Source organism: Protopterus annectens, chromosome 7.part0 (genome assembly GCF_019279795.1).
Source record: "Protopterus annectens isolate FY-2018-M chromosome 7.part0, PAN1.0, whole genome shotgun sequence".
In the NCBI taxonomy this organism is placed as follows: domain Eukaryota; kingdom Metazoa; phylum Chordata; order Ceratodontiformes; family Protopteridae; genus Protopterus; species Protopterus annectens.
The window spans coordinates 1,394,542,675-1,394,567,697 of record NC_056739.1 but is presented as its reverse complement, the minus strand read 5'-3'; the positions used below and the strand labels follow the sequence as shown (position 1 = coordinate 1,394,567,697).

At 42.3% G+C, this 25,023-nt stretch overlaps 1 protein-coding gene across 3 annotated transcripts in view; it reads left to right on the top strand.

The window, feature by feature from the left end:
* The window catches only part of THOC7 (THO complex 7), a 593,710-nt gene that overhangs the window by 265,186 nt on the left and 303,501 nt on the right, over positions 1 to 25,023 (top strand). For all 3 annotated transcript variants that reach the window (XM_044077990.1, XM_044077989.1, XM_044077991.1), the window contains exon 5: positions 1,059 to 1,116. In XM_044077990.1, the coding sequence (XP_043933925.1) occupies positions 1,059 to 1,116 (58 nt within the window). The remainder of the gene's footprint in view (positions 1 to 1,058; positions 1,117 to 25,023) is intronic.

Sequence of the window (25,023 nt, the reverse complement as noted above, 5' to 3'; positions counted from 1 at the left end):
TACCAGGACCCCAATCTTCAGTGCTGTCCCTCGTACTTTCATATATGTCAGATCTCTTTTGAAGCAGGATTTTCTTACTCCTCCATTGAAGTACATCTGACTGATCTCTGCATACCCTCCTCTTTATCAGTCCCTGATGAACTGCATGTTGATAAAACAGTTCCTGAAGGGGATCATACATCTCCATCCACCAAGGGAGTTGTCTCATTTCTTTTGGACCTTAGTTTTGTCTTTTAAAAAGCTGAGCTTAGATCCATCTGGTTCATCAATCTCTGCTTCTCTCATATACTTACCTTGGAAGGCACTACCGTTGATAGCTGTAATCATAGTCATGGGGTTGTCAAGATTTGTAAGCCTTGGTGTACAAGTAGCCATTCACAGTGTTCCACAGTGACACAGCAAGTATGAGAATCAACTCTTCTTTCTTTCTTTCTTTCCCATATGAGTTTCAGAGCTTTCCCAGAAATAGACCATTCAATTGCCTGTCTTCTTTCTCAAGTCAGAAAAGAAAGGGGAGAGAATATTGCAATTCTTGTGTGTTATGTGGGCAAAACCAGGGAATGTAGGTAAACAGAACAATGTATACATATTCTCTCCCCCCCCCCCCACTGGTGTCCAGATATTTTCCAAATGGCTGGTTAAGTGAGTTTTGTGCTGTTATGAAAAGCAAGAGAAAACTCAGGGAAGTATTAGTGGCTGCCTTTTTCCTGGTGAAAGGACTCTTCCTTTATACATGTCCTCCAATACCTCTGCTACCCAAGTGACTGAAGAAAACGAGATTGTAGAGGCCCATGGTGGTCCTGTTTTCCCCATTCTTGCCTGAACAGCAAACTTTCTCCTGTGGCGTGTTTATTAGAGAAGTGACCCTCAGAGTTCCAGCCTTCTGTGTTGCGTCTACTTTGAATATGAAGTTGCTTTATGTTACACAGAAGCTGTTTGCTTGCTTATGTTATTCGTGTTTTATTCAGATGAACATATAGTCTGTGTTTAAAGTGTGGGTTATAATTTTAGAATAACTTTGGAGTTGAGATATTTTGTCTTTTTTCCCTTTTTTGCAGAATATGATGCACTTGCCAGAGTGATACAAACTCATCCAGACAGACATGAAACATTAAAGTAAGTACTTTAAACAGGTTTGTTGACAAACGTAGATACCAAAGACCATTCCATGCAGTAAATGTTCAGTTTAGTGCTTAGTTTTGATGGTACCTGGGGTGTACATGTTACTGTTTATACTGAAGCCAAATTAGATAAGAGGAAAAATGTCGGAACAACCCAATAAGGAAGATGAAAAGTTTTAGCAATATGTTACTGCAGGGAAACTTAGGATGTCCTTCATGGATGCATCTGCAGTCGTAACAACTGGGTTGTCCTGTCGTCAGGCAGCCCTTCAGTCGGCCGGATTCCAAAGTCCGGGTCCGGCTTCGGCTGATGTCGCACTTCACCCGACGTCATCTCTGTTGGTCTTCGGGTATAAAAGCATCAGCCAACGCCATTTTCCTCAGTCTTTCTTGCCGTGGCCAAGCAGAAGCTGTTCGCAAGTGCCGGTCGGTCGGATCCAGAGATTACTTCTACCGAATACTACTTCGAAGACTTCTAAAGCTAAGTACCCTGTTGGGGACTCTTTCTTGCCTCAGCCGATGTCAGAAAAAGTTAATAATTGTTTAACCTGTGGGAAACAAATACCTCATAAAGATTTCCACTCTTATTGTCTGCCTTGTTTAGGCCCAGCCCACGACGTAGCAGCCTGTTCGCCTGTGCTTCTTTCAACCGAAACGCTTAGGCATCGGTCGGAGTTTGCAGAACAGTTTTTCGGTTCTGATTTTGCGTACATTATGCCGTCGGATCCTCCGACTACCCAATCTGCCAAAAAACGCAAAGATAAAGACCGACACTCGCGGTCCGCGGTTTCGGCCCAAGCCATGGTTAAGCAAACGCGAGTGTCTCGGTTTCGGCGAAACCGAAAACTGATCAAAGTACAGCTGAATCTATCTCTACAACTGAGGCCCCTGCTACTACTCTTGAATCGGCCTCAGAAATTTTATCCACTACGGTGGCTGCCACTGACTTATCAGACACCATTCCCTTGGATGTCTCTACCCCAGCACGTGGTGCTGCTAGGCCTCCAGCAGCCATGTCCATTAAGGCCTTCGCCAGGGCTAAAGCAGCCAAGACTACTAAGACAGTGCCTGTTAAACCCCCCACAACCAGGCCCTCTTCTAGTTCTCAAATGCTTACTTTGGCAGAAGATTTAATTTCATTAATTAGAGGATCTCAATCTCACCCAGACAGGGCCTCTCAGCCCCCAGAGAAGAGACCTAGGGCAGAGCCCCTGAGCCAGTGTCCTCTGATGATTCTGCTGATGAATCAGACATAACTGACCAGCCAGAGGCTCCTTTCTCCAATTTTGAAGATTCTGATGCTGAAGAATCCATTCCAGCTGCTTCCCACCAGAAGAATTCTCCTTTGGGAAACCTTACATGCCATGAGAGCAGTTCCAATGGCAGCAACAGGATTTTTCAGACTCCAGAAAAAGACTTAGGACCTTTCTGCACCTTCCACAGCACAGGCCCTTAGCTATACCTCCTGTTCTCTCTGTGGTGGATGATGCTTTCAATGATGTCTGCTCGCACCAGATTCTTTACCCCCAGCCCCTGCCAAACCAGACAGATTTTACAGGGTGCCAGATACTCATCATCACCTTTACAAGGCCCCACTTGCAGACCCCGAAACTATATCCCAGGGTCCCAAGGCAGTAGCGACCATAGCTAAAAACCCTATTCCTTCTGAAAGGGAAGCAAGGTCATTAGACAGATGGGGTAAAAGGTCTACACTTCAGCTACTCTCTCAGCTAGAGCTTTAAACTGTCAGTTTCACATGATACAATACCAAGAGTTTATGCTTGATCAGTTAACTAAAAAGCTAACCACTGATGAATCTCTTGATAAGAAATATGTATTAGAAATGGTAAATAACATACAACAGGTTAGTAACCATTCCTTAAAATGTGGCTATGACGCACTGGAGGCTTCATTTAGATCAGCCATGACTGGCACAGTGATAAGAAGGCATGCATGGCTAAAGGAGCAAGCTTTACCGGATCATGTTAAAGCTAAGTTGCTAGATGCTCCTATGGATAAGACAAGTTTGTTTGGTACACCTGCCCAGCAGGTTATGAAGAAAATGGAAGAAAAGGCAAAATCTGTTCAAACGGTTAAAGATTTCTTGCAAGTTCAACCCCCAAGGTTTAGCAGGAACTGGCCTGCCAAAGTTGGTCCTTTCCTGACTCCACAAGATCTCAAAGGGGCAGGAATAGACGTTCCAGAGGCAGAAACCAATCCAGAGGAGGTGCCTACAGAGGACGACAGTGGCAAGGTAACAATAGAGGCACAGACACAACCACTGCCACTACATCAACACAACCACAGTGACTTAACCCTAAATCCGCCTACCAGGTAACAAATAGCAGCTCCTCTAGGCGGAAAGTTAACCTTATTTTCAAAGAACTGGCACTACATAACAAAAGACAAGTGGATTTTACAAACCATAGATCAAGGTTACCGGTTCCACTTCCACACTTTACCAGTCAAAAGAGGAATGCCAAATCTACCTCCAAATCAAAAAACAGAGGCTCTACAACAGATAATGGAGTTAGCAAACATGAGAGCTGTGGAAAGAGTGCCAACAGCAGAGCAAGGAAAGGGTTCTACTCCAGACTATTCCTAGTTCCAAGAAAGGAAAAAAGTTGGAGACCAATTCTCGACCTGTCCACCTTAAATACATACATCATTGTCCCAAAATTCAAAATGCTGACCCTACAGCAACTTCTTCCCATGCTGGGCAAGGAGTGTTGGCTGGTAACTCTAGATCTCAAGGAGGCATACCTGCACGTCCCCATTCGACCAATCTGCAGAAGATACCTCAGATTTCTTGCAGGATCAGAGCACTATCAATTCTCAGCATTGCCCTTTGGCTTATCTACTGCCCAGAGTATTCACAAAATGCCTGGCATCAGTAATCGCCCATTGCAGACTACAGGAATTCAAATTTACCCATACCTGGACGACTGCCTGCTACAAGGGGACAACAAAAGCAAGCTGACAACAGATTTACAAAGGGTCATTTACTTGCTACAAGCACTGGGATACACAGTCAATTTACAAAAGTCAAGGCTGATACCATCCCAAACAAGGACATTCTTGGGCGCTGAATTGGACACAGTAAAACAAATGGCATTCCTAACTGCAGAAAACAAAAGAACTCCCTCTTTACTTCTTGGCACTAACAAAACTGAACAAGTTAACAGCAAGAAAAGTACTGCAGGCCTTGGGCTTCATGGCATCATGCATAATCTTGGTCCCATTTGCCAGACTACATATGAGAAAACTACAGTGGTACCTAAAGAATTTATGGTCCCAACACAGACACAGCCTAGAAACAGAAATCCCACTAATTCCATGCTTAAAACAGGAGTTCCTATGGTGGGCTCAGGCATGCCAGTCAAACCCAGGCCTGCCCTTTCGCAGATGTCAAGCAAGCCAGACCATCACAACAGACGCTTCAGACCTAGGATGGGGGGCCCACATGCTGGACAAATGCGTGCAAGGATTGTGGACACAGGATCAACTTCACCTGCACATCAACCTAAAAGAAATGCTGGCAGTAAAACTGGCAATCCAAAAGTTCAGACCATTTCTCAAAGAGGGCCAGTTGATGATAAGGACAGACAACACCACAGTCATGTGGTACATCAACAAACAGGGAGGCACTCATTCATACCCTCTATGCAGAATGACTTTGGAGCTGTGGACCCTGGCACTCAGCTACAACATCCAGTTACAGGCAATATTTGTACCGGAAAAGAAAATACTCTAGCAGACATATTAAGCAGAACCACATCGGATGCCCACGAATGGAAGCTGCACCCGGACATCTTCAAGACCATCTCAAAGAAATGGGGAATGCCTCAGATAGATCTATTCGCATCACCTCTCAATCACCAGCTCCAAAAATTCTGCACAAGGACATTCCACCCACTAGCATGGAAAGTGGATTCGCTCTCCTTCAGCTGGAAAGGCCTAACAGCATATGCATTCCCACCTCTTCCCTTGATACACAAAGTACTACTAAAAATCAAGGAAGAACGTCCAACGATAATCCTGATAGCTCCAAACTGGCCAAGACAACACTGGTACCCACTGCTGAGGAGTATGTCTCGGAACAATATGTGGCCAATACCCCTGATCCCTTTCATGTTAACTCACAACAACTACACCATCATAGATCCAAACCTAAAACGTTGCAACTGACTGCATGGAACATCACATAGCAGCAGCTAATCCAGAACTTTCCCAAAGAGTTAAAGACATTATTCTTGAAGCACGCAGACCTTCAACAAGAAGGAACTATGCTGGAAAATGGAAAAGGTTTGTCATTTGGAGTACTGAAAGAGGAAAAGATGTGTCAAACATAGATATGCCTAACATTCTGGAGTATCTGGCCAAACTTCTTCACTCAGGCCTGTCCTACTCCTCCATCAAGATACATGCATCAGCTATTTCAGCAGAATACAGCTTTGATCCACCTGTTTTTTCGCACCCTTTACTCAGGCAGTTCCTCAGAGGAATCAAGAATGTAAAACCTCCAAGGAAACTACCATTACCAGCTTGGGACTTAAATTTTGTGCTAGAAAAGTTGACACTATCACCCTTTGAACCAGCAGCAACAGCAAACCTACAACACCTGTCATGGAAAACTGCTTTCCTACTGGCAATTACTTCAGCAAGGAGGGTTTCAGAACTACAGGCCTTAATGGCAGTGCAACCCTTCCTAATCTTCCACCAAGATAGAGTGTCCATGAGGACTAATCCTACATTTATGCCTAAGGTGGTATCCAGAGTGTCTTTAAACCAGGCAATCCACCTACCTACCTTCTTTCCCAACCCACAAAACAGAGGGGAAAGAATACTGCATACCTTGGATGTACATAGACAGCTACGCTACTACTTGGACAGAACAAAAGTAGCAGAAAGACTGACCAACTTTTGTAGCCTATGCAACAGGAAAGGAAGGAAAAGCTATTTCAAACAAACAATCTCCAAATGGATAGGAAATTGCATACGTTTCTGTTACTCCTTCCATGGAAAACCAATTCCACAGAACATAAGACCTCATTCTACAAGGGCAGCAGCCACTACCACAGCCTTCTTACGAGGAGTGGCAACCAAAGACATTATTGAGGCGGCTACTTGGACCTCCGTGCATACATTTGCCAAGCATTATAATTTGCCTCTATATTCCAGATCCCGAGCAGGGTTTGCCACTGCTGTACTGCAAGGGATCCTAAACACACCATAATCTACTTTTATCCTCCTCCCCTAGTTGGCTATGGTATTCTACCCAGTTGTTATGACTGCAGATGCATCCATGAAGGAGATAGTACAGTTTTGTACCTACCATAAATGTAGATGTCCGAACTGGATAGCATCTGCAGTCAGGATTACCCTCCCTCCTTCCCTCTGTGGTACTCCTAGGGTGTTTACCCTCCTAATAGCTAGCTGGTGGGGAGTCTTTTATGGTGTATTTGTTTGTATATATGTACATACATGCTTATTTTTGTGTTTACCTCTATCTTTTTGGAAACATTGGCATCTATCCAAATTTTAGCCTTCAAGAGGGCTACTGGCATCTGGGGCAAGAAACACTGAGGAAAATGGCGTCGGCTGATGCTTTTATACCCGAAGACCAACAGAGATGACGTCGGGTGAAGTGCGACATCAGCCGAAGCCAGACCCGGACTTTGGAATCCGGCCGACTGAAGGGCTGCCTGACGACAGGACAACCCAGTTGTTATGACTGCAGATGCTATCCAGTTCGGACATCTACATTTATGGTAGGTACAAAACTGTACTTTTACAGCATCTGTTTTTACTTCCCATTTCTGATGTTTCACTAATAGTTTAGGTAATTACATGCTTATCTGTACTGTATTTAAATAGAAAAAATTCCTGCTCACAAAAAGGTAAGATCTAAAGTTAGGGATCTACATTTGATGTTATGATTGGTTTTATTTCCTCAATCAGCTATAGATCTGAAGTAGTTAACTTCATTTATCTGCAACCTGTAGGTATTCGGATCCATATCATATCCGAGCCGGCAACATTTTATCAAGCATCTGCTCCAAGCTCCTCCCCTTACCCATAATCCCTCACCTGTCCTACCTTCCCTCAGATCTCGTTTGCCGCTTCATGCGTACGCATTATGGTTTCTATAGCTCCAAGTTGGGTAGAGTAAGTGGAACTTTTGTTTCTTAAGTTAGTGTGTGAGAGTAGATGTCCTTCATGGATGCATCTGCAGTCATAACAAATGGGTTGTCCTGTCGTCAGGCAGCCCTTCGGTCGGCCGGATTCCAAAGTCTGGGTCCGGCTTCGGCTGATGTCACACTTCACCCGACGTCATCTCTGCTGGTCTTCGGGTATAAAGGCATCAGCCGACGCCATTTTCCTCAGTCTTTCTTGCCGCGTCGCGCCCGAAGCAGAAGCTGTTCGCAAGTTCCGGTCGGTCAGATCCAGAGATTACTACTACCGAATACTACTTCGAAGACTTCTAAAAAGCTAAGTACCCTGTTGGGGACTCTTTCTTGCCTCAGCCGATGTCAGAAAAAGTCAATAACTGTTTAACTTGTGGGAAACAAATACCTCATAAAGATTTCCACTCTTACTGTCTGCCTTGCTTAGGCCCAGACCACGACGTAGCAGCCTGTTCGCCTGTGCTTCCTTCAACCGACGAACGCTTAGGCGCCGGTCGGAGTTTGCTGAACAGTTTTTCGCTCAGATTTTGCGTACATTATGCCGTCGGATCCTCCGACTACCCAAATTGTTAAAACGCAAAGAAAAGACCGACACTCGCGGTCCGCGGTTTCGCCGAAACCACGGTTAAGCAAGCGCAGTGTCTCTGTTTCGCCGAAACCGAGAAAACGGTCAATCTTCAGCGAATCCATGACTACTACTGAGGCTCCTGCTACCTTAGTTGAAGCGGCCTCAGAAATTTTGCCTACAACTGTGGTTCCTAGTGATTTATCAGACACCATCCCTTTGGATGTCTCTACCCCAGCACGTGGTGCTGCTAGGCCTCCTGCAGCCATGTCTATTAAGGCCTTTGCCAGGGCTAAAGCAGCCAAATCTGCTAAATCAGTGCCTGTTAAGCCCCCTCACACAGGCCCACTTCAAGTTCACAAATGCTTACTCTGGCAGAAGATTTAATATCCTTAATTAGGGGATCCCAATCTCACCCAGACAGAGCCTCTCAGCCCCCAGAAAAGAGACCTAGAGCAGAGCCCCCCGAGCCAGTGTCCTCTGATGATTCTGCGGATGACTCAGACATTACAGACCAGCCAGAGGCTCCTTTTTCTACTTATGAAGATTCCGATGCTGAAGAATCCATTCCAGCTGCCTCTCCACCAGAGGAATTTTCCTTTGGGGAAACCTTACATGCCATGAGAGAACAATTCCAATGGCAGGGACAAGATTTCTCAGATTCAAGAAAAGGCTTAGGACTTTTCTGCACTTACCACAACATAGGCCCTTAGCTATACCTCCTGTACTGCCTGTTGTGGATGATGCATTTAATGATGTTTGCACTGCTCCTGATTCTTTACCTCCAGCCCCTGCCAAACCAGATAGACTTTACAGGGTGCCAGACACTCATCACCACCTATACAAGGCCCCACTTGCAGATCCCAAACTATATCCCAGGGGCCTAAGGCAGTAGCCTCGACCACAGCAAAAACCCTATTCCTTCTGAAAGGGAATCCAGGTCCTTAGAGAGATGGGGGAAAAAAGTTTACACCTCTGCTACTCTCTCAGCTAGAGCTTTAAACTGTCAGTTTCATATGATCCAATACCAAGAGTTTATGCTTGATCAGTTAACTAAAAAACTGTCCTCTGATGAATCCTTAGATAAGAAATATGTATTAGAAATGGTGAATAACATCCAACAGGTTAGTAACCATTCCTTTAAATGTGGCTATGATGCACTGGAGGCTTCATTTAGATCAGCCATGACTGGCACAGTTATAAGAAGGCATGCATGGTTGAAAGAACAGGTCTTACCGGATCATGTTAAAGCAAAGCTATTAGATGCTCCTATGGATAAGGCCAGTCTATTTGGTACACCTGCCCAGCAAGTAATGAAGAAAATGGAAGAAAAGGCAAAATCTGTACAAACAGTAAAAGATTTCTTACAGGTTCAGCCCCCAAGGTTTAGCAGGAACTGGCCTGCCAAAAATTGGTCCTTTCCTGACTCTACAAGATCCCAAAGGGGCAGGAATAGACGCTCTAGAGGCAGAAATCAATCCAGAGGAGGTGCCTACAGAGGACGACAGTGGCAAGGCAATAACCGAGGCACAGACACAACCACTGCCACTGCAACAGGACAATCACAGTGACTTGGCTCTGACACCGCCTACCAGGGAGCAAATAGCAGCACCTTTAGGCGGAAAGTTAGCCTTATTTTCGAAAAATTGGCACTATATCACAAAAGACAAGTGGATTTTGCAAACCATAGACCAAGGCTACCGGTTCCACTTCCACACCTTACCAGTACAAAGAGGAATGCCAAACCTACCTCCAAATCAAAAAATAGAAGCTCTACAACAGATAGCAGAATTAACAAAGATGAGAGCTGTGGAAAGAGTACCAATAACAGAACAGGGCAAAGGATTCTACTCCAGACTCTTCCTAGTACCAAGAAAAGAGAAAAGTTGGAGACCTATTCTCGACCTGTCCGTCTTAAACACATACATCATTGTCCCGAAATTCAAAATGCTGACCCTACAGCAACTTCTTCCCATGCTGGGCAAGGAGTGTTGGCTGGTAACTCTAGATCTCAAGGAGGCATACCTGCACGTCCCCATTCGACCAAATTGCAGAAGATACCTCAGATTTCTTGCAGGATCAGAGCATTATCAATTCTCAGCATTGCCCTTTGGCTTATCTACTGCGCCCAGAGTATTCACAAAATGCCTGGCATCAGTAATCGCTCACTGCAGACTACAGGGAATCCAAATTTATCCATACCTGGACAACTGCCTGTTACAAGCGGACAACAAAAGCAAGCTGACAACAGATTTACAAAGGGTCATTTACTTGCTACAAGCCCTGGGATACACAGTCAATTTACAAAAGTCAAGGCTGATACCATCCCAAACAAGAACATTCTTGGCCGCGGAATTGGACACAGTAAAACAAATGGCATTCCTAACTGCAGAAAAACAAAAAGAACTCCCTCTTTACTTTTTGGCATTAACAAAGCAGAACAAACTAACAGCAAGAAAAGTTCTGCAGGCCTTGGGCTTCATGGCATCATGCATAATCTTGGTCCCACATGCCAGACTGCATATGAGAAAGCTACAGTGGTACCTAAAGAATTTATGGTCTCAGCACAGGCACAGCTTAGAAACAGAAATCCCACTAATCCCATGCCTAAAACAGGAGTTCCTATGGTGGGCTCAAGCATGCCAGGCAAACCCAGGCCTACCCTTCCACAACTTTCGAGCAAGCCAAACCATCACAACGGACGCCTCAGACCTAGGATGGGGGGCGCACATGCTGGACAAATGCATACAAGGATTGTGGACTCAAGACCAGCTGCACCTGCACATAAACCAAAAAGAAATGCTGGCAGTAAAACTGGCAATCCAAAAATTCAGACCATTCCTCAAAGAAGGCCATTTGATGATAAGGACAGACAACACCAAAGTCATGTGGTACATCAACAAACAGGGAGGCACTCATTCATACCCCCTATGCAGAATGACTTTGGACCTTTGGAATCTGGCTCTCAGCTACAACATCCAGTTACAGGCAATATTTGTGCCGGGAAAAGAGAACACCCTAGCAGACATGTTAAGCAGAACCACCTCTGATGCTCACGAATGGATGCTACACCCGGACATCTTCATGGCCATCACAAAGAAATGGGGAATGCCACAAATAGATCTATTCACTTCCCCACTCAATCACCAGCTCAAAAAATTCTGCACAAGGACATTCCACCCACTTGCATGGAAGGTGGACTCTCTATCCTTCAGCTGGAAAGGCCTGACAGCATATGCATTTCCACCTCTTCCCTTGATGCACAAGGTACTACTGAAAATCAAAGGGGAACATCCAAGGATAATCCTGATAGCTCCGAATTGGCCAAGACAACACTGGTACCCATTACTGAGGAGCATGTCTCGGGAGAGAATGTGGTCAATACCCCTGATGCCTTTGATGTTAACTCAGAACAACTACAACATCATGCATCCAAACCTAAAAACCTTGCAACTGACGGCCTGGAACATCACATAGCAGCAACCAACCCAGACCTTTCCCAAAGGGTTAAAGACATTATCCTTGAAGCCCGCAGACCTTCAACAAGAAGGAACTATGCAGGAAAATGGAAAAGGTTTGTCATTTGGAGTACTGAAAGAGGAAAAGATGTGTCGAACATAGATATTGCTAACATTCTGGAGTACTTGGCAGAGCTTCTACATACAGGCCTGTCCTATTCCTCCATCAAGATACATGCATCAGCTATTTCAGCAGAATACAGCTTCGATCCACTTGTCTTTTCGCATCCTCTACTCAGGCAGTTCCTCAGAGGGATCAAGAATGTAAAACCTCCTAGGAAACCACCATTACCAGCATGGGACTTTAACTTTGTGCTAGAAAAGTTGACACTCCCTCCATTTGAACCAGCAGCAACAGCAGATCTACAACACCTGTCATGGAAAACTGCTTTCCTACTGGCAATTACCTCAGCAAGGAGGGTTTCGGAACTACAGGCCTTAATGGCAGGGCAACCCTTCCTAATCTTCCATCAAGATAGGGTGTCCATGAGAACTAATCCTACATTTATGCCTAAGGTGGTATCCAGAGTGTCTTTAAACCAGGCAATCCACCTACCTACCTTCTTTCCCAATCCACAAAACAGGGGGGAAAGACTGCTGCATACCTTGGATGTACATAGACAGTTACGCTACTACCTGGACAGAACCAAAAGTAACAGAAAAACTGACCAGCTTTTAGTAGCCTATGCAACAGGAAGGGAAGGAAAAGCAATTTCCAAACAAACAATCTCCAAATGGATAGGAAATTGCATAAGATTCTGTTACTCCTTCCATGGAAAACCAATTCCACAGAACATAAGACCTCATTCTACAAGGGCTACAGCCACTACCACAGCTTTCTTACGAGGAGTGGCAACCAAGGACATTATTGAGGCGGCTACTTGGACCTCCGTGCATACATTTGCCAAGCATTATAATTTACCTCTATACTCTAGATCCCGAGCAGGGTTTGCCACTGCTGTACTGCAAGGGATCCTAACTACACCATAATTTTTCCTTCCTCCACCCCTAGTTTGGCTATGGTATTCTACCCATTTGTTATGACTGCAGATGCATCCATGAAGGACATAGTACAGTTTTGTACCTACCATAAATGTAGATGTCCGAACTGGATAGCATCTGCAGTCAGGATTACCCACCCTCCTTCCCCTCTGTGGTACTCCTAGGGTATTTACCCTCCTAATAGCTAGCTGGGAGGAGTCTCTTATGGTGTATTTGTTTGTATATATGTACATACATGCTTATTTTTTGTGTTTGCCTTCTACTTTTTTGGAAACATTGGCATTTATCCAAAATTTAGCCTTCCAAGAGGGCAACTGGCATCTGGGGCAAGAAACACTGAGGAAAATGGCGTTGGCTGATGCCTTTATACCCGAAGACCAGCAGAGATGACATCGGGTGAAGTGCGACATCAGCCGAAGCCAGACCCACACTTTGGAATCCGGCCGACCGAAGGGCTGCCTGACGACAGGACAACCATTTTGTTATGACTGCAGATGCTATCCAGTTCGGACATCTACATTTATGGTAGGTACAAAACTGTACTTTGTTTGTGATAGCCCTTCCTCCCCTTTGTCTTGTCGTTGGTTTGTTTAAAAAAAAAAAAGGTAAGTAGTTAGAAAGTTTGAGTTTTCTTTCTTGAATAGATTAGGACTGGCCAACCCCTGAGTGTGTGTGTGTGTGTGTCTAGTTTAGCATTTGGCTCAGTGGAGTGTGTTATGGCTGACCAGCCTAAACCAATGTTCAAGAAATGCACAGTGTGTGGCCGCAAGCTTTCACCGGCTGATGGACACACTCTGGGTGATGTTCATCGTGTTTCACTGTTGCAGTCATTACACATGGGTTATCTTGCTGGCAGGCTACCCGCAGTCGGCCTGAATTCCAAAGTCCTGGTCCGGCGTCGGTTGCTGTCGCCTCTTCCCTGACGTCAGTGCGCCAGGGGTATTTAAGATGCAGCCGACGCCATTTTCTTCAGTCTTTCTTGCCGCGCGGTGCCCGAAGCAAAAGCAGTTCGCAAGTGCCGGTCGGCCGACTCCAGAGATTTTCTAAATTGAATTTCAGATCCGAAGTCTTCAATAAAGCTAAGTACCCCGTTGGGGAAACTTTTTCTTGCTCCAGACCGATGTCAGTAAAAGTTAACAATTGTATTTCTTGTGGGAAGCAAATACCTCATAAGGATTTTCACTCTTACTGTATTCCTTGCTTAGGCCCTGACCACAATGTTGCTAGTTGTCGGTTTTGTGCTAGATTCAACCAATGCACTATTAAGCGTCGGTTTGATTTTGCTTTACATTACTTTGGACGAAGCTTTAACTACATAATGCTGTCAGAACAACCGACGACCGGAATTCATAAGAAACGCAAAGACAAAGAAAAGGGCAGGCATCCGAGGTCCAAAACCGACAACGAAGCCTCTTCTAGGCCAGTAGCCGGTTTGCCGGTTCTCAGTGATGTGCTTTCGCATCCCCTGACACCCGCTACCTCAGAGCCACAGACCGCCTCAGACTCCCACATGGAGACAACTAGGCCTCTGGAAACTCAAGGTATTGGTCCTACGGAAACTATTCCCTCAGATGGGTCCAGAGCCGCTGAGCAGGCATTGGCTTCTGAGGGTGTTTTCAGACCTACACAGCTTACTATCAAGTCCTCTTCAGCAGCCAAGGCAAAGTCTAAAACACCGCTAAAGACAAAGAAACAAGTACAGCATTCTCCTGGATAGTCATCCATGCCAAAGAAACAGATGCTTAAAATGGCCGAGGACCTAATTACTTTGATCAGGGGTACCCATCCCCCTCTTGATAAAAGGCTTAGGCAAGACACTGACTATGACTCTTCTGACCAGGTCTCTATTTCCTCTAATTCCTCTTCAGAACAGAGGTATTCTCTTCCTCCCTATGAGGACTCTGATGCTGAAGAATCTATCCCTTCAGCCTCTCCTCCTGAGGATTACTCTTTTGGGTAAACCTTGCACACCATGAGGGAGCATTTCCATTGGGAGAGCCAGGATTATTCAGAATCCAAGAAAAGGCAGAGACTTTCTTTTACTGCCTCAGCACAGGCCCCCTTGCTATCCCCCTGTACTAGATATTGTTGATGATGTTTTTTCAGAATCCATTTTGTCGCCTGATTCTTTACTCCCTGCACCAGTCAAGCCAGATAGGTACTACAGGGTCCCAGACTCTCATAAATATCTTTATAAAAACCCTGCTGCTGACCCAGAAACAATTTCTCAGGGTCCCAAAGGGGTCAAGGCTTCCACTGCAAAAAACCCTGTTCCCTCTGATAGGGATTCTAGAGCACTGGATAGATGGGGGGGAAAAATTTTACACTTCTGCTACTTTAGCTGTAAGGGCTTTAAATTGCCAGTTTCACTTGCTTAAATATGAACAATACCTAATGTCTTTGCTAAAACAGAAAATGAATAACTCAAAAAGAAATGCCAGTAACCAAGGACTGAGTTCCACAAAATGAATTCACTCGACCAGGAGCAACCAAAGTTCACATCTTTAATTTGGTCCAATACAAAAAATTCAAATTTAAACTCTGCACAACTCATGGTATGTTTATAAAGTGCATTAGTGTGTTTACCTCTTGAAATGTCATATATGTGTTCGTATATCCTTCTCTTTAAATACCTTTCTGTTTTGCCCACATAGAAGGACTGACATTTTTGACAAATAGCAAGGTAAACCACTCCCTTACTTTCACAATTATAAAAACCACTACTCTTCAACCATCTCTTTCTACTCTCCACATATACTTCTCCTTTGTTAATGATGTAAGGACATTGCTGGCACCTGCCACATTTGTATGTTCCTATTTTTTTCCCCCTATCTTTATTTTTACTTTTGTTTGTAAATCGAAAATTCCTTTCCAATATATTTCTTATGTTCTGAGAATTTTTATACACTATTTTTGGCTGTATGTTGGTTATTTCATCTATATCCGTAAGAGAAGAAAATTTCTCCGATTCTTTGCTCAAAAATTCCTTCAGTTTTGGTTAGAAGCATTGTATTCCACCACTAGACTTTTTTTATATGCATCATGGTTCAGGTATTACTTTTGTGTACCAGTATTTGAAATAGTTTCAGCCACATGAATTCCATTAGTTATAATAGGTTTAAACCTTTCATTCCTACCCCTTTCTACTTCATCTCTAATATTTTGCACAAAAAGTGGTGGATAACCACGTTCCAAAAACATTTTTTCCAACTTCTCACATTCAAAAAGGAAGTCTTCTTCATTACTAGTCATCCTCGAACCCCTTACAAACTGTCCCTTAACTATATTCCTTTTACTATGTAAGGGGTGAGCACTATTATAATGTAGAAAATAATTTACATATGTGTCTTTCCTAAATACTTTACTCTCAAACTTCCCATTCTTTTTATATATTTCAACATCCAAATATCTAAGTGTTTCAGTACTTATGTTGTAGGTGAATTTTAAAAAACTAGTAGTTTGATTTAAATATTCGGTAAATTCCAAGAATCTGGTGTGGCCCCCAACCCAAAAAATGACAATATCGTCCAAAAACCTGTGATACAGCAGCCAATATTTGCTAAATTCAGATTTTGTTATAAACTTTTCCTCCCATTTTGACAACACTATATTGGCATAGGTGGGGGCACATGCTGCCCCCATAGATACCCCTGATTTTTGCTGGTAGTATTCTCCCTCAAATATTATAAAATTGTATTTTAGTACAGTGTCCATAAATGCTACACTGTCTATTTTATCTACTTGTCTTAATATTTTATCCCCAAAGACACTTTCTTCGAACATGTCCATCCCTTCTTCATGGGGAATACAACTAAATAAATCAACAATATCAATAGTAATAAAGAAGATGTCTTCTGAATACAAATCAGGTTTTAATGTATCCAAAAAATCCCACGAATCTTTGAGAATAACTGGATTGTTAACCCATATGTGTTTTGTTTTATAATCCACAAATTTAGCCATTGGGACTGTTTTAGCACCTTCCGCCGACACTATGGGTCTCAGCGGGGGGGGGGGGGTACCCATATTTCTGTGGATTTTTGGGATTCCAAATATTGTTGCCAACCTAGGTTTACCTACTTCCAAATATTTTAATGTTTTGTTGTCTATAACTTCCTCATTGAAAAAATCTTGAAGCATGCTGTTAATATATTTGTACGCTACATTAATCTCATTAAGGGAGACCACAGAATACACCTTGTCATCTCTCAAAATGGAGTTCATTTTACCATCATATGTTATTTTATCCATTATAACAATTCCCCCTCCTTTGTCGGGCTTCATAATTTTAACCATTTGATTGTTACTTAAGTCTTCTAAACATACCGTTTCTTGCATACTCAAATTGTGATTACACCATGTCTTTTTACTCCTTCTCCTTACTCCATCTATCAACACATTTTCAAAGTTTTTTAACTGGGGTAACAGAGGGGGATTGTATATAGATTTTCTATTTAAACCAATTTCTGTTCCGCCATTCCTCTTCAAGCCAGCCCTTGAAGCTAAAATTTCAAGATTAATTTTTCTTATAAACAACATAATGTCCAATATAGTTTGTGTAGAGTCACCTATAACCATAGGTATATACTTTAAACCTTTACTGAGAAGTGAAAAATGTTCAGTAGTTAAAACCAAATTACTAAAGTTGTAAATACTGAAGTCTAAATAGGTATATTTAACATTTTCATAACACTTTATTGAAATACTTGGGCCATCCACGTCTGACAAGGGGGTATTCATTAATAATGTCTCCCCCTTCCTCTTCTCCCCCCCCCCTTCTGAAAATTTCCCCTATAAGGCTGAACTTCATAGGTGTTGAGTTCATTATTCGCCAATGGTGGAAATTCTATATCATATAACTCCTCACCCCATCTGTCTTCATGCTTGTTACCATCATTCCTTTTGGTTTCAAAATGTTTGTTGTTCCACTTTCTATTGAAACCATTCAAATTGTTACCTTGATTAATAGGGTTAGGGTAACTTGTGTTCTCATATTCATTTATGTCCCTACTTAACTTTCCTAACTTACGTTGTATAATATTTTCACATTTAACATCAATGTCTCTCCTTATGTTCATATATTTATCTCTTTCTTCTTTGATACCATGAATTAAATCTGTTTTTATACATTTGTCAAGTTCATCAATCTCTCTCCCCAACTCCTTTTGTTTACATTCATTATCTTCTATAATCAATTTCATAATTTCCATTCCACAATTATTAAACACTTTCACCAACCCTTTATGGAAATGCGAACCCATTGTTACATTATTAGGGTATTTGTGAACCCTCAAACCCTTGGGAACAATTTCCCTTCTCAAACACTCATGCAAATAAGCATTTTCAATACTATATATTCTATATTTCATCATACTGTTATACATTCTATCTAATTTAACCACATATGCATTACCATCCACATGGTTTTTATCACATATATAATTGTCTTTCTTGTTGTTGAAAACGAAGTCCTTTTTTAACCATTCATTAATAGATTTGTTTTACTCATTGTTAATAACAGTACCTTTGCGTGTAGCTCCAGAACCGACTCTGGGTTTGGTGCCCAAATCGTCATAATGGTTGTCACAAATCTCCCTGTCGCTGTTTCCCACCTCGAGGATCTTAGGAGTGTCCATAGGATTGAAGTCAGTTATTCCAGTTTCTTCCAGGTCGCCGGTTCCGAAACGGTCACCAATAAGCTCCCTTTTTACTTTCGGTCTAACTGCTTCTTCCGCTCCTTCTCCTCCTTCCGACGTACGCCCATTTCCAGATACGAGTTTCACGCAAAGGGGAGTGAGCAAATCTATAAGCGCGGTGAGCTGCCCAATCAGCCTCCTAGTCTGTCCAGCTTCTTCTTGCCCTTCTACACTCATACTGTTACAAACAGTACGCAGGTAAACACAGTCCAGTGGTTAACCTCACACACCGACCAAGAAAACTGCAAAGAGAGGCACTCCAGAAAACTAATAACTCAAAAAGAAATGCCAATAACCAAGGACTGAGTTCCACAAAATGAATTCACTCGACCAGGAGCAACCAAACTTCACATGTTTAATTTGGTCCAATACAAAAAAATCAAATTTAAACTCTGTACAACTCATGGTATGTTTATAAAGTGCATTAGTGTGTTTACCTCTCGAAATGTCATATATGTGTTCATATATCCTTCTCTTTAAATACCTTTCTGTTTTGCCCACATAGGAGGACTGACATTTTTGACAAATAGCAAGGTAAACCACTCCCTTACTTTCACAATTATAAAAACCACTACTCTTCAACCATCTCTTTCTACTCTCCACATATACTTCTCCTTTGTTAATGATATAAGGACATTGCTGGCACCTGCCACATTTGTATGTTCCTATTTTTTCCCCCATCTTTATTTTTACTTTTGTTTGTAAATCGAAAATTCCTTTCCAATATATTTCTTATGTTCTGAGAATTTTTATACACTATTTTTGGCTGTATGTTGGTTATTTCATCTATATCCGTAAGAGAAGAAAATTTCTCCCATTCTTTGCTCAAAAATTTCTTCAGTTTTTGGTTAGAAGCATTGTATTCCACCACTAGACTTTTTTTATACGCATCCTGGTTCAGGTATTTCTTTTGTGTACCAGTATTTGAAATAGTTTCAGCCACATGAATTCCATTAGTTATAATAGGTTTAAACCTTTCATTCCTACCCCTTTCTACTTCATCTCTAATATTTTGCACAAAAAGTGGTGGATAACCACGTTCCAAAAACATTTTTTCCAACTTCTCACATTCAAAAAGGAAGTCTTCTTCATTACTAGTCATCCTCGAACCCCTTACAAACTGTCCCTTAACTATATTCCTTTTACTATGTAAGGGGTGAGCACTATTATAATGTAGAAAAGAATTTACATATGTGTCTTTCCTAAATACTTTACTCTCAAACTTCCCATTCTTTTTATATATTTCAACATCCAAATATCTAAGTGTTTCAGTACTTATGTTGTAGGTGAATTTTAAAAAACTAGTAGTTTGATTTAAATATTCGGTAAATTCCAAGAATCTGGTGTGGCCCCCAACCCAAAAAATGACAATATCGTCCAAAAACCTGTGGTACAGCAGCCAATATTTGCTAAATTCAGATTTTGTTATAAACTTTTCCTCCCATTTTGACAACACTATATTGGCATAGGTGGGGGCACATGCTGCCCCCATAGATACCCCTGATTTTTGCTGGTAGTATTCTCCCTCAAATATTATAAAATTGTATTTTAGTACAGTGTCCATAAATGCTACACTGGCTATTTTATCTACTTGTCTTAATCCCCAAAGACACTTTCTTCGAACATGTCCATCTCTTCTTCATGGGGAATACAACTAAATAAATCAACAATAGCAATAGTGATAAAGAGGATGTCTTCTGAATACAAATCAGGTTTTAATTTATCCAAAAAATCCCAAAAATCTTTGAGGATAACTGGATTGTTAACCCATATGTGTTTTGTTTTATAATCCACAAATTTAGCCATTGGGACTGTTTTAGCACCTTCCGCCGACACTATGGGTCTCGGGGGGGGGGGGGGGTTACCCATATTTTTGTGGATTTTTGGGATTCCAAATATTGTTGCCAACCTAGGTTTACCTACTTCCAAATATTTTAATGTTTTGTTGTCTATAACTACCTCATTGAAAAAATCTTGAAGCATGCTGTCAGTATATTTGTACGCTACATTAATCTCATTAAGGGAGACCACAGAATACACCTTGTCATCTCTCAAAATGGAGTTCATTTTACCATCATATGTTATTTTATCCATTATAACAATTCCCCCTCCTTTGTCGGGCTTCATAATTTTAACCATTTGATTGTTACTTAAGTCTTCTAAACATACCGTTTCTTGCATACTCAAATTGTGATTACACCATGTCTTTTTACTCCTTCTCCGTACTCCATCTATCAACACATTTTCAAAGTTTTTTAACTGGGGTAACAGAGGGGGATTGTATATAGATTTTCTATTTAAACCAATTTCTGTTCTGCCATTCCTCTTCAAGCCAGCCCTTGAAGCTAAAATTTCAAGATTAATTTTTCTTATAAACAACATAATGTCCAATATAGTTTGTGTAGAGTCACCTATAACCATAGGTATATACTTTAAACCTTTACTGAGAAGTGAAAAATGTTCAGTAGTTAAAACCAAACTCCTAAAGTTGTAAATACTGAAGTCTAAATAGGTATATTTAACATTTTCATAACACTTTATTGAAATACTTGGGCCATCCACGTCTGACAAGGGGGTATTCATTAATAATGTCTCCCCCTTCCTCTTCTCCCCCCCCCTTCTGAAAATTTCCCCTATAAGGCTGAACTTCATAGGTGTTGAGTTCATTATTCGCCAATGGTGGAAATTCTATATCATATAACTCCTCACCCCATCTGTCTTCATGCTTGTTACCATCATTCCTTTTGGTTTCAAAATGTTTGTTGTTCCACTTTCTATTGAAACCATTCAAATTGTTACCTTGATTAATAGGGTTAGGGTAACTTGTGTTCTCATATTCATTTATGTCCCTACTTAACTTTCCTAACTTACGTTGTATAATATTTTCACATTTAACATCAATGTCTCTCCTTATGTTCATATATTTATCTCTTTCTTCTTTGATACCATGAATTAAATCTGTTTTATACATTTGTCAAGTTCATCAATCTCTCTCCCCAACTCCTTTTATTTACATTCATTATCTTCTATAATCAATTTCATAATTTCCATTCCACAATTATTAAACACTTTCACCAACCCTTTATGGAAATGCGAACCCATTGTTACATTATTAGGGTATTTGTGAACCCTCAAACCCTTGGGAACAATTTCCCTTCTCAAACACTCATGCAAATAAGCATTTTCAATACTATATATTCTATATTTCATCATACTGTTATACATTCTATCTAATTTAACCACATATGCATTACCATCCACATGGTTTTTATCACATACATAATTGTCTTTCTTGTTGTTGAAAACGAAGTCCTTTTTTAACCATTCATTAATAGATTTGTTTTGCTCATTGTTAATAACAGTACCTTTGCGTGTAGCTCCAGAACCGACTCTGGGTTTGGCGCCCAAATCGTCATAATGGTTGTCACAAATCTCCCCGTCGCTGTTTCCCACCTCGAGGATCTTAGGAGTGTCCATAGGATTGAAGTCAGTTATTCCAGTTTCTTCCAGGTCGCCGGTTCCGAAACGGTCACCAATAAGCTCCCTTTTTACTTTCGGTCTAACTGCTTCTTCCGCTCCTTCTCCTCCTTCCGACGTACGCCCATTTCCAGATACGAGTTTCACGCAAAGGGGAGTGAGCAAATCTATAAGCTCGGTGAGCTGCCCAATCAGCCTCCTAGTCTGTCAGGCTTCTTCTTGCCCTTCTACACTCATACTGTTACAAACAGTACGCAGGTAAACACAGTCCAATGGTTAACCTCACACACCGACCAAGAAAACTGCAAAGAGAGGCACTCCAGAAAACTAATAACTCAAAAAGAAATGCCAATAACCAAGGACTGAGTTCCACAAAATGAATTCACTCGACCAGGAGCAACCAAACTTCACATGTTTAATTTGGTCCAATACAAAAAATTCAAATTTAAACTCTGTACAACTCATGGTATGTTTATAAAGTGCATTAGTGTGTTTACCTCTCGAAATGTCATATATGTGTTTGTATATCCTTCTCTTTAAATACCTTTCTGTTTTGCCCACATAGAAGGACTGACATTTTTGACAAATAGCAAAGTAAACCACTTCCTTACTTTCACAATTATAAAAACCACTACTCTTCAACCATCTCTTTCTACTCTCCACATATACTTCTCCTTTGTTAATGATATAAGGACATTGCTGGCACCTGCCACATTTGTATATTCCTATTTCTTTCCCCCTATCTGTCCTTATATCATTAACAAAGGAGAAGTATATTAACTCATCCCTCGGTCTCAGAGACTACACCGGTGCCGGTTGTTGATTTTCCTCTGGAAACCGAAGTTCTGGATCTACCCGACACCATTCCCGTGGACAAAGTTACCCCTGCATGTGGGGCAGCTAGGCCTCCTGTATCCATGCCAATCAAGGCCTTTGCACATGCTAAGGCCGCCAGCCAGGCCAAGGCCCATCCTAAACCTACTGCTCAGGCCCCTTCTTCTGACAGACAAATCATGTCTCTGGCTGCAGATCTAATCTCTGTTATCAGGGGGTCTCAGCCTCACCCAGACAGAGGTTCTCAGCCGCCTGCAGAAAAAAGGCCTAGAACTGAGCAGGCAGACAACCTCTCTTCAGATGAAGCCTCTGGGGATTCAGAGCATTCAGATACCCAAGAAGAATCCTTCCAGGCCTATGAGGACTCTGATGCTGAGGAATCTATTCCCTCTGCCTCTCCTCCAGAGGATTTTTCCTTCGGTGAAGTCCTCCACTCCATGAGGGAACATTTTAAGTGGCAGGGTCAGGAATTTTCTGATTCTAGGAAAAGGCTACGTACCTTCCTTAAGTTACCCCAGCACAGACCTTTAGCTATCCCTCCAGTTTTGGATGTCCTGGATGATGTTTTCTCTGACTCCAGTGCTTCCCCTGATTCTCTCCCTCCTGCTCCTGTCAAGCCAGACAGATATTACAGGGTCCCTGACACTCACAAGCATCTCTTTAAGGCCCACTCTGTGGATCTAGAAGCTATTTCACAGGGCCCCAAAGGAGTGGCTACCTCCTCAGCCAAGAATCCACTGCCAGCTGACAGGGAAGCAAGGTCCTTGGAGAGATGGGGTAAAAAAGTTTATACCTCTTCCACCCTTGCCATGAGGTCACTTAACTGCCTTTTTCATATGTTTCAGTACCAGGATTATTTACTGGATGATTTGCAGAAAAAGATAGCCTCTCCTGAGCCTATAGATAGAAAGGCATTGCAGGATTTGGTTCATAATACCCAGCAGGTTGTAATCATTTTCTGCAGTGTGGTTATGATGCATTGGAGGCTTCATGTAGGGCAGCTATGACAGGGGCTGTTATCCATAGACATGCGTGGTTGAAAGAACAGCCACTGCCAGATCATGTTAAAGTAAAGCTCCTGGACACACCTCTGGATAAACAGAAGCTTTTTGGTACTAATGTTCAGGATGTGTTGAAATCTGTTGAGGAGAAGGCAAAATCAGTACAGACAGTAAAGGATTTCCTCCAGGTTCAGCAGGAATTGGCCTTCAAAGAATTGGTCCTTTCCAGACTCTGACAAGTTTCAACGGGGAAAGAACAGGCGTGCACGAGGTAGAGGGCAATATCGAGGCTCCTACAGGGGACGCCAATGGCAACCACAAAATCAGAGAAGTGGCACAGGTAGTTCACCTGCACCACAGGGACAATCACAATGACTTACTTTTCACTCCGCCTACCAAGGCTCAAAGAGAAGCACCTTTAGGCGGAAAATTATCTCTATTCTCAAAAAACTGGCACATTATAACAAAGGACAATTGGATTCTGGACATAATAGACAGAGGTTACAGGTTCCACTTCCATACCTTACCAACAGGACAAGGCATGCCAAACCTGCCACAAAATCAAAGGGCAGAGGCACTCATAGAAGTCTCAAAGCTGTTACAAATAAAAGCAATAGAGAAGGTTCCTCCTCAGGAACAAGGCCAGGGATTTTATTCAAGACTGTTCCTTGTTCCAAGAAAAGAAAAACATTGGAGGCCTATATTGGACTTGTCCGTTCTAAATACTTTTCTCATGGTGCCAGAATTCAAGATGCTGACGTTACAGCAACTTCTTTCCATGCTGGGCAAGGGGTCTTGGCTGGTTACTCTGGACCTCAAGGAGGCATACCTGCATGTCCCTATCAGACACAGTTGCAGAAGATACCTCAGATTTCTTGCAGGAACAAAGCACTATCAATTCTCAGCATTGCCGTTTGGCTTATCTACTGCGCCCAGAGTATTCACGAAATGCCCGGCATCAGTAGTGGCACATTGCAGAATCCAGGGGATTCAAATATACCCTTACCTGGACGACTGCCTAATACAAGCAGACAGCAAACAGATCTTGATAAAACACTTGGATTACGTCATTCAGTTGCTGCAGGCCTTGGGATACACAGTCAACATTCAAAAATCAAGATTACTGCCATCCCAAGAGATTATTTTTCTAGGAGCAAAACTGGACACACAGCTACAAATGGCTTTCCTCACAGAGGAGAAACAAGAGCATTTAACAGCTTACTTCAAAGGCCTAGCAAAATTAACCCACCTGACCGCAAGGAAGACCCTGCAGGCCCTGGGGTTCATGGCATCTTGCATTCTTCTAATCCCTCTGGCAAGACTACATATGAGAAAGCTGCAGTGGTACCTAAAAAGCTTGTGGTCGCAACACAGCCACAACCTAGAAGACATAATACCACTCATACCATGTCTGCAAAGGGAATTTTTGTGGTGGGCTCAAGCAAGTCACTTAAACGAAGGCATGCTTTTCAACAAACCTCCAACAAGTTAAACTATTACAACAGATGCCTCAGACCATGGATGGGGGGCGCACATGGACGGCAGATGCATTCAAGGGCAATGGACTCCCATGGAGATGCATCAGCGCATAAATCAAAAAGAGATGTTGGCAGTGATACAT